At 40.2% G+C, this 11324-nt stretch overlaps 1 protein-coding gene across 6 annotated transcripts in view; it reads left to right on the forward strand.

The window, feature by feature from the left end:
- Positions 1-10510, forward strand: part of PEAK1 (pseudopodium enriched atypical kinase 1) — a 120933-nt gene extending 110423 nt beyond the window's left edge. For all 6 annotated transcript variants that reach the window (XM_063345427.1, XM_063345424.1, XM_063345430.1 and 3 more), the window contains one exon: positions 3104-10510. In XM_063345427.1, the coding sequence (XP_063201497.1) occupies positions 3104-4261 (1158 nt within the window). In that variant the 3' untranslated portion in view covers positions 4262-10510. The remainder of the gene's footprint in view (positions 1-3103) is intronic.
- The last annotated feature ends 814 nt before the right edge of the window (positions 10511-11324 follow it).

The following is an 11324-nucleotide window of genomic DNA, read 5'->3' on the forward strand; positions in this document are numbered from 1 at the left end:
TGCTTCATGTTTTGAACAGCCAGCTCTTTATCAGCTTTAGAAATAAGTCTTGCCAAGCCCTCATCAACACCTTCCTTTCAGCTATTATCACATACCAGATCTTCATGGCTCAGCTGATTGTATTTCATTAAAGTAAATGGTAAATGACTGATTGATCCTACTTTCTATTGGTGCTTTAGTCAAAGTATTTTCACCTTTTTCTTCTCCTGTGCCCAAAGATAGGAATTTGACATCCTATATATGTAAAAGGCAACAGGATTTACGTATTTTTTTAGAGTAGATGACTGGAACAGACAAAAGCTTTAAAAATCACGCAAAGAAAACCAGGCTGTGTATTTACTCACAGCTTTGACATAGCATTAGCTGTCACAAACAGAAAAGAAGCTCTGTAACAACTCCCTTAGCAATTCATCACAAGCAGTCTAAAACACCTGCTAATGAGGCCATCAAATTTCACAACTTGTTCCCTAAGTCTTTTTAAATTTAAATATAGACTTTGGATGCATAACTTACTATAACTCAAACCATTTTGAAAATTTTAAATCTCAGTCGTTCAGATGATAGATTTAGGTGATAGTGGAGTTACTCCAATACCAAATGCTAGGGTGAGCATTACTACCTATTAATAGTATTAAACGCTAGCATTCGCTACTCTATTGCAAAATGGTAATATAAAATAGAGTTCTGAGTAGAAGCTACAACTCCGTAGAAGCTAGTAGTAGAAGCTAGTACAAGAAGTTTGTCAGTAAATAAAATTTACATTCTATAAACTGTCTTTGAACAGATGAATAAGAAAACCTAGCTCATCTCCACTGCTTTCAGTACACTTTCCCCATTCTAATAAGATATTGGTAAGTAGGAATCTGAACTCTGCAACCCAAAACCCCAGGACTTCTCTGGACTCATGCAGCTGTATTTCACTGCGGAAGTCTGAAAAGTACCAGACACTTACAGGAAGATCAGATTACTGCAGGGCTGTGTTTTAGAAACTGTTTTATGAATTCAGACAGGTATCTGATTTGTCATCATATTCCAGGTTTTGGGTGCTGCTTCTAGACAGCCTTGCTTTCCATTCCCCTTGTCAATTACAAAGTATCTAGTGTACAAATTTTAGTGTTTGTACAGTCAGCAATTTAATAAGCCTTAAGTATCCCAGCTGCCTCTTCCACTTCTCGCTTCATGTTGTTTGTAAACAAAAAGCAAGAAGCAGAAAATACATCTCTAATCAGATCTCAGCTCTCTTGTCTTTGTAGATATTGCATGCATGTTCATGTACCCATATACTTCCCTGTATTAAAAAAGAGAAGTAAAAGTGTCCAAAAGCCATAACTATTGGGCATTTGTGGGATTAGATTATTTTTTACTTTATTGGTTATCTTCTTTAACATCAGAATAAGGATGGAAAACTGTTTTCATGAATGCAGTCATTTTAGTATTGATTTTAATCATAATACTATTTAGTCCTTAATTTCTGTTTTGTTGATATAAAGAGAGGAGTCTGAAATAAAAAACTTGCATTTAAGAACTGACATTGGGGAAAGTTTGGCTCTGCTATGGATTCAGATTTAGAGTGGACACCGCTCTGAAGGTTTGCATGAACCACAGTAACAATGGAGTTAAAAATGTGACTTGCTCACCCTGGGAAGTGTTATAAGGATCCTTACATATAAAGCTCTGTTCTGCTTGATGCTGGAGAGGTCTTCACTGGAATACTGCATTCAGTAAAGGGTACCACTCTTCAGGAAGTTGTAATAAATTGGAAGAAACCAGAAAAGAGCAAGAAGAATCAGAGGATTAGGAATAAAGATGGGAGGAATGAGGAAGAGGGGGAAATTTACATTTTCCCAAGTGTAAAGTGTAATGTTAAAGGATGGGAATCCATAATTTTTACTATCAGCTAGGGGAAGGACTATCAGTTTAATGTGAAGTAAAATAGACTTAGGATTGAATAGAAGGAAGAAAAAGAAAGGAGACGATCAAGGACAACTCTCTTATGGGGTGCTTTTAGTAGGCTGGAAAGGCATTTCTTAGGAATGATCCAGCTGGCAACATACGGATCAGATCTGCCTTTCAGGCCAATTCTGCTGGCGCAGAGGAAAAGGGAATGAGTGCAAAGGCAGCGTACTCTGCCCTAATAGCTGAATGCCTTTTGGTGCAGATGTGCACGGCCAGTCATTTCTAAATTAGAAGGACGCATTGCCACATCCACAGAGGCCTACTGAAGTGTGCTTTGTAGGGCTGTAATTTTAATCAGTAAATGCCTTGGAGCGAGGCCCTAATAGAGGTTGTCCAGTGACTGTTGTAAGGAGGTTGGAGCTGCCAGTCGTTATGGCAATGCAAACAATTAATAAGGATAATGACTATAGTGATAATGTACATATCAACAAGATATTCTGGACAGAATTTAAATACCGCTAGATATGGCAAAATAAAAATATATACTTAGGATCTTGATAAATTATTGAATGCAATTAAGTTACCGTGTTCTAATGAGTTTCCATTCATCAGCCGGGCCGCAGCAAGCATGCTTGCCAGCAGCCCCTGCCATGCACACGTACACGCCTCGCTGCAGACATGATGTGTTAGCTTGACACAGCTGCAGCTAATAGAATTCATTTTCCAGTTGCAGCGGGCAAGGAGCATGCATCCAGTCACTTAACTCAGCTGACAGGTGGTAACTTGTTATGCCATGTTAACTCAGTCACATGCAATCATTAGATCATATTCTCAAATATTCTATGCATGTTTCTTTGTATCTCCTATTGCTCGTGATTACTTTTATCTTGTTCAAGCTTCACACACAAAGCTGAGAGAAAAACACACAATAAAATGATATGGATAAAGAAGTAACTGCATAGTAAGCTTCACTGTGCATTTACCATATATCAGCTGCTATTTATTTCCCATTGAATAATATATGCAGAGCTGCCTGCACACATTGGTCTGCAGTTGCTTACCATCCAATGGAAACCGTTCACGTGCCTTAAGATAGTCTGCCAAGGTCAGTTCAGTAACATATTTTTCAGTGCTTGTGTTTAGGGCTGGACTGTGGATACCCAGCAAGAATTATGTTATGTTTTTTCTGTTTATTTTCTTCCCCCAGATTTGTAAGAGCAAAGCTAAGGAATCCCAGCAGTATTATCACAGCCTATCTATCCGGCAGAGTCTGGCTATCAACTTTAACATCCAACAGGACTGTGGCCATTTCCTCGCTGAAGTGCCAGTTCGTCTCCTTCCATGGGAGGATGCCGATGCACCAGAGGTGGAGGAAGAAGAGCGGGAAGAAGAGGAGAAAGAGCCTGAGCAAAAGAACAGAGACAGTCCTTCCAATACAGAGGCTTCACAGAAAGACAGCTCAAGCAACCAGGGGACTATCAGCAAGCCACGCAGCCGTGTTGTGGTCATCACACGGGAGGTCCCATACTTAACGGTGGCCGACTTTGTGCGAGAATCTGCACCCCGCCATGCAAAAAGCCCCGATTTATATGAGAGGCAGGTCTGTCTACTCCTTTTACAGCTGTGTTTGGGCCTGGAGCACCTGAAACCCTATCATATCACCCACTGTGATCTGCGGTTAGAGAACCTGCTGCTGGTTCATTCCAGACCAGGAGGCAGCCCTCTGAGCTCTGAGTCTATGGAGCCCAGTCCCAACACTGCTTGCCCCGCCAGATTAATAGTGAGCAATTTCTCCCAGGCCAAGCAGAAGAGTCATATGGTGGATCCTGAGGTCCTACGGGATCAGTCTCGCCTGGCTCCAGAAATCATCACTGCAACACAGTACAAAAAGTGTGATGAGTTCCAGACTGGCATCCTCATCTACGAAATGCTGCACTTACCCAACCCCTTTGATGAGAATCCAGAGCTGAAGGAAAAGGAGTATACTCGTGCTGATCTCCCCAAGATCCCTTGCCGCTCCCTCTACTCTCAAGGTCTTCAACAACTTGCCAGCTGCCTGCTAAATCCCAACCCTTCAGAGAGGATCCTGATATCAGAAGCCAAGGGAATCCTTCAGTGTTTGCTTTGGGGTCCACGTGAGGACTTGTTCCATGCTCTAAGTACATCTTCCAACCCTGCCCGGAGAGATGCTGTACTTCAGAACTGGCTGGATATCAAAAGGACGCTGCTGATGATCAAGTTTGCAGAGAAGTCCTTGGACAGGGACTGTGGAGTTATTCTGGAAGACTGGCTTTGTTGTCAATATCTGGCTTTTGCCACTATAGACTCACTTCATCGCATTGTGAGAATCATGCAGCAGCACTAGTTTGTAGAGCCTGTTGCTTTTTGTGAAGCACCCCCAACCTCCACCCCAGCCCTCACTCCAGCCTGCCCTAGGGCTCACACTTTGTACAAGTGTTAAAAAAATAGCCTAGACAGCAAAGCCAGCAACTCTGAGCAAATAGGTTCTAATTGGAGAAATTGCATCCTGTACCCAGTATGACACAAACTTTACTTTTTTGGCAGGCTTGTTAGGGATTGATTATATATACATGACTGCATTTGGATCAGACAGTATGTAACTTGATTAATATCTGGCTGAAAAGGAGAGCAAACTTTGATACCACTATTTCTATCACCACAGTAAATAAATTGCCCTCCTCTTCTGCGTAGTTTCTGTCATTTCCATATGTAGCACTGGTTAGTGAATAGCAGTGACCATAAGCAGAGACGGATTAGTTGTAAATGTGAGATGTAAATGTGACCATGCCTCAAAACACTCATTGGCATCCATTCCACATACCAGCTTAGTCAGTCCCCCACAAGTGGGCTGGACTGCTTTTTCCTTTGGTCTCAACCAAACAGATTCCGATTTTTCTCTTAGCCTTTATGCCTTCTTTTTTTCTTCCCCAGGTGTGGTTACACTGCTGACTGCAAGTGTCAGTGGGCCGCCAGCATCTGCGTTCCGTCCTCTGCCCTCCTTCTCCGTCTCTGATTACCCATACCCTTTCTAACCACAGATCCGTGATTTCAACAACACTGCCTTAATCAGACCATTACCCTTAGCTTAAGACCTCTGCATTAAAAAGCAGAATATGCACACTTTGTCTATCCCATTTCCTACATGACATTCACCAGTCTGGACTGTTGATGTACTGTAGCTATAACCACATTTATACAAGAATGATACAACCCATGGTGGGCAATTGAAATTCCCCTTCCATCGCAAAAGGCACTAAAGCCTGACTTGAAATGGATAGGACGTACATAACCTTCTCTGACAATCACTGCTAGGAACAGGGGATGAAAATAACAGCCGCCTCTTTCGTTTTATTTTGGTTTGCTCTTGTCACTTGTGCCATATTGCAAAGTGGGACTGAAATTGGCTCTGCTGGTATGTTGGCAGGAGATAGAAATGTTTAGAGCTTGTCTGTGTGTAGCTAACAGGCCACATGGAGACACTTTTACTGCAGACACAGTTCTCTGAAGGGTAAAAACAAGGGGGCAAAAACACTGTTGTTTAATTATTGAGGGAGCTGTTGAGTTTGGCAGCCACAACTAACAGTATCGTGATCCATTTTTCCCACGGCGGTGTTTGGCTGCATATCTCTTGTCTGTTGTAACTAGTGTTTTCTAATGTTGCTATAGACAACACCCTAAAAATTGAATGTTGTCAGAATAGCTCAAAGAGCATTGCAGACAGAGTTTTGGACTAGAGCAGGGATTAGTGAAGATTAAAGAGACAGAATTTTTAAAAGCTCAACCTGAAGGAGCTTTTCACTTTCAGAGGCCGCTGCTGACTTCCTTCCCTGACCTAACAGCCGTTTCCTATGGAACCTCTGCAGTTGTACAGACAATATCTTTGCTCAGTATTGCTAGGCTCTGACTTGTTTCCCGAATCACTCTGAAGAATTTATCTGGATGCAGGGGAAAAAGTGATACCGAATCTTCTGACCTGGGTGACGGAAAGCAGAACAGCCCTAGTTATGAGCCTGTGCTTCTCTCCTATGGATCTATGTGCAATTTCTTGTATGTATTTTTTTAAAGCTGTACATTACAGTGTTCACTTTACACACCAGCCTTTACCTGATGCTAGATCTGCAGCCCCTTCCTTTATTTTCCTGGCACATAAACGCAGATACCCGTGTGTTCTTTTTATGGATTGATGTTTCATTCTAATTGTTAAAACTGTGAGGAATCAGTTCACTTCAGCCTTGAAACAAATAGCCACTTTATACAGCATATGCATGCTTGGACCAGGTGCATGGAAACTGAACAAACAGTCCTGCAGGCTTAAGTCAGCAAAACTAGCTCTGGATCCACACCGTACATTGGGAGGGGCTGAAGTGTCTATGTTATTCTTCTCTGGCATCTATCAGAGCTAAAAGCTGAATAGTTTTGGAAGCCTACATCGATTGTGCCGTAGTATATAGACTGTCTTTGTGACCTTTCTAAAGATTTTTTTGAAACTTCTGATTATTATTCTTTTGTTTGATTCACCTGTATCAGTGAAGGATCAGGCAAGGATAAGGATAATATATTTTAATGTGATATATATTTTTTCCTTTCTTTTTTTTGGCAAAAAGGTTAGGATGGCGGCATTGATGCAGAAAAAGAGGACAGTGCATTAAAAGCCCAAGTGCAATGAATGTAGTTGAGGTACTTCCACTACATCAGGAAAGAAAGTTTCTACACTACTGCCGAGCAGCTCTTAGAAGAACCTCCACAAAGAATGACGCACATTCGGTGCAGCCCTGCTCTATCTGGACACAGGAGGGCAATGCTCTCATAGCTTAAATACACTGAGCATGACAAGTCACTCGCGTACTATCTGCTAGCTATTAGTCACAATGTGATGAGCTGCAAGTAGGGCTTCTTGTTCTCTGTGGTCTGGTTTTGTGTTTGTTTCGTAGCGCGTGTGCACACATAACCTCTCACCTAACTCACATAGGCTGTATGAGCAATTCTTGGACCACCTGCTATTGCAGGGGGCTCATTCCTTGAAGTTGGCAGGTGTTTCCGTGTTTACGGACACATGTTCTGAAGTGTCACTTTCATGTCAACACGCACATGCGAAGTTGAATTTTGAATGTTTTACAACCATATGTATTTAATGCAGCTGGTCCGAAGCCTTTGTATCTCTAGCTATCTAATTTCAGTTTGTATCTTTTGTGATGAACCAATACTCATTTTAGCTCTGCAGTATAATCAAGCATGGATAGATGTTCACTACCAATCTCTTTCTTGTGTAGCACTGGGTAAACTTTAGCAATGTGTAATGTTGTGTGTTTTTTTTTTCTTTAAAAAAGAAAGAATGATCAAAGTAGTTGAACACAATCTGGCCTGAGCTATTCCTTGGGAAGCTCCAGGCTGACTTTGCAGATAAGCCCATAACTGATGATTGTAACTGTGTTTGTGGTGGTTCTCCATCCTGGCAACAGATTGTGCCACATAAATATCCGAGAATGTATGCGTTAAACTGATTGTAAACAAATCCTAAGGATGCTACAGCATAATTGCTAAGCAAAAGGAAAAAAACCCGCTCTGTTTGTAACTGGGATCCTGTGTATGACAGGAACAAAACCCCTGGCTGTGCATGTTATAACTTACTTGAGTATGTGCACAGATCTTGAATTTTTTTTTAGCAATGTCGCACTTTCAGTTGAGCTCAAGAAATAGGAAGAGCTGCAAATCTAAGATAACAGTATTGACTGTAAATATATATTTTTCTATTAATAAAAGCTGTCATTCAAATATTTTTAACATGAACTCTAAAGGTTTTTCCAGTGGAAACTTATTTCTGGAAAAATCAAATGTTTGTTTGAAGAATTATGATGAGTGGTTTCTGATCCTATTAGAGCCATTAAAAACCTCTCTAATGTTACAGAGAGAGCACAGTGATTGGATTCACAATGTTTAGTGCCTTGTCAAAAAACTAAGATGTAGCTTGACAGTTGGTGGAAATCTTATTTTTTTCCTAATAGCCCTAGAAAAAAAATACTGCCCACAATAAGATGCAAAAGACTTTACTAAATTAAATGCTGTACTTCATACGGTACTGAGTTGATCTGTTCAATGAGATTTGGTTTTGGAGTTTATGTGAATGAGTTCCTTTAAGTTGCTTGTAGTACAGCATAAACCTGAAGTAACAAAATTGTGGGCTTTCAAATTTGGGATCTGCAAAGGGAAAATAACAGTGGATAACAAGTCAATTGGTCTAGACTGACCACAGCATCAAAAGAAGCCTATTGCTTTGACAATCTACTGCAGTCGCTCAGCTTCTAGGAGATGAGGAATCTGATTAGTCTGGAAGAAGCGGTGAAGGTAAGGTGTGCTGCTTCTGCTGGATGTAGGTAGTCGGTGTGCTGCACACCGTACTCCGGTGTGAAATGCAAAGCTCTGTTAAAACAGGAGTTCTAAAAACCTCCTGAGATGTTATGGAAAATGGGTTTGTTTTCTATTTCTTAAATGGGAATTACTTATTCACTAATTATCTTTCAAACCTCAGATCTGATCCAGGTGAATATAAAGAGAATATACTAGCTAAAAACCTGCCTACAAATTTTCAGGAATGAGGGAATCCAGAATTTTATCCCAGAGCCTCTGCAATGTCCAAATATAGAAGCCTGGTCTCACTTCAGTATTCAGACATGATGAAATCGGTAACTCGAGCTGGGATATCATGTTGCTGGCCTACAGACAAGAATGCATGTAGCATTTACAGAAATGTTCCACCTTAAATCCTTTATGCTCCACACAGCCTGGCAGCACCTACAAGGTATGAATGGATCATCTTGACGTTTTAACACAGGGGAATTCCCACATATTAGAGAGAAAAATATATTATTTAAATAAATCCATGTGTGTTAGGGTTCAGCTATTGGAGAATTTATTCAGCAGCTTCACAGTGTAGGTCCTGAACTTTAGCATGTAAAAATAGTATTTGCTGCTGAAATAAAATGTATCTGTTTCTCAATTCTTATGCTGAGATGCCCCACCTAAATTATTTTTTTTTATTTGTAATAGCAATTAAATTAATATGAAAAAATAAATTAAATAGTCCTGTATTTATTTAAATCAATTGTAACTTTTCTGAGGGATACAATGGAAACTGAATCAGACCTTTTAATGCACTTTCCTTTTCCCCTTTCCCCAAATAGGAATTAAGCTGTTTCTCTGTAGAAACAGTCCACGACCATTATTCCCTGCATGACTAGGCCATCTATTTCACTCTGATCTCACAGAGGTAGTGTTGGTTCTGCTAAAACTCCTGTAAAACCTACAGCACAGTCAGAGCCCTTCAGTCCATGTAGAAAGAAATGTGATGATGACTTAGTTATGCAGTAAGATAACATCAAAGAAGTGCAGAAGAGAATTTTAAGTACCTCTGTAAAAATACACCTGTGGAAATGTTCTATAAACAACCATCTGGATTCCAAACACTTCAAGGGAGAAGTACACACAAAAAAACTTTTCAAAAGAAATGCTGGGGAGAAATTTCTTTAGGGCACCCTCAACTCCAAAAGGAGGAGCAGGTCTTTCCCACTGCTGCGTTGGAGAGAATTTTTTGTAGACATTTGTATGAATTTTATTATTCACCTGGATGCAGTATTAGAAGGATGATGATTTTGAATAGACGTAGAATGTAATTTAAATAATTTCCTGTAAGTCTCCTTGCATTGGTGCTCCACTCAGCAGTTAGTTGGAAACCACAGAATGCTTTCAGATCGAGCAGAGTTGCCAGTGAGAGATGAAATACTCAACTTACCTGTACATAAGCATTTTGCCACTCTACGGAATTTGAAAATTGGGTTTATACTTCAGATTATAAAGATTTTATTTTTTTCCATAAATCCAAGGGGAAGATTTCAGGGATTTAGAAGAGGTTGGAACTTCTTTTATATGGAGGAAATACTTGTTCATATATATAGATATACATACATATATATATGAGTGCGTGTGGGCATGTTTTAATATATATATGTATGTATATGAATTTTTGTATCCCAAAAGTATTCTTTGCCCCTTTTTGCTTGAAAATATATATATTATATATTGTATATATAATATATATTTAAGAGTGTGTAAATTTGAATGTAGTCATTTCATAAATAACACCTCTTCAAAAAGACTCGAAAAAACTTCTGTTTCTTTGTCCTTTGGCTTGTTGGTATTAGAAGGTTTTGCAGTTGAAATCCTTGGGTTTTTTTCTTTTAAAACTTAATTATGCTGAGCATTTAAGAATATGTTCTTGTTTTTAATAAAAGGGGGAAATTTATTTTTAAATTAGGGATTCCAAAATTGATGGACTTTTATAAATGGGATTTCTTTAAATCCCTTGAATAAGGGATTTTTATTTTATTTTTATTTCAACTCCATTCTTGTGGATAATTTGTATTTGGAATTCCTGGTTGCATTGCTTTATCTGGTGCTTCATATTGATATTTACACATTTTTATATAAATAAGTATATCAACTTCAAGCCTTTGTGATCAGGGGCAGTTACACTCTGGTTTGCTGTGGTACTTTTGCTGTGTACTCTGTGGCATTCATGTTACTGTGTAAATAAACTAGTTTTATTACACTTAAAGTCAAAGCTGCAGTTTTCTCATTTTTCTCTCTTCCTAGGCAGTAATGCAAATGCATATTTCTGAGGAAAATGCACGTGGCAAGTCCAGCAAAAGATTTTGCTACAATAGCTGGCTGGTTTGCAGCAGCGGCTAGCGTGCAAGCATGGCAGACACAAACTTTGGTCGATGAGGCTGATGCTCAGCACCTCCAGCCATGCCACCACGGTGGCCGGGCACACAGCCGCAGGAATTGCCAGTGCCTGGGACATTGCGCCACCTGACATCTCCAGTGTTTTCCCCAAAAGTCTCACCATGGCTGGCACTACTTTGGCTCCATCTGGACAAGTGGCAGCAGCAGCTCCAAAAATAAACTGGCCACCAGCAGCTGCTGTTGATTGAACCGCTGTCTTGTAAGGCCTTCTTGGAGAGAGGTGACCTGACACATTAATGAAAATGGAGACAGCCACATGTCCACACTGGGGCAACCGTTATCACTGAAGGAGCTGAGCCAAAGTTAGCAATTTCCCTAGTGTGAACAGGGCTTAAATGACCTGCTGTGAAGGAATAAAATGACTCTTAGGTCAAATTTTTATACACTGTGACAAAGCAGGATGCCTCTAAGGCAGTCATCTGCAGTGGCATTCCTTTTGTGTCTGATCCGTTACCTTGAAGCATACAGCCTGATGGAGAGTCTGTAAAAAACAGATGGGATAATATGCATCTTCCGTGATCATGCAGACACACTTCAGTGGCAGTGAGATCAAACAGCTCAATTTTGTACGCTGATTTGATAGGCAGCAATGGTGGCTGCAGATGCTG

This window comes from Chroicocephalus ridibundus, chromosome 9 (assembly GCF_963924245.1).
Source record: "Chroicocephalus ridibundus chromosome 9, bChrRid1.1, whole genome shotgun sequence".
NCBI lineage: Eukaryota > Metazoa > Chordata > Aves > Charadriiformes > Laridae > Chroicocephalus > Chroicocephalus ridibundus.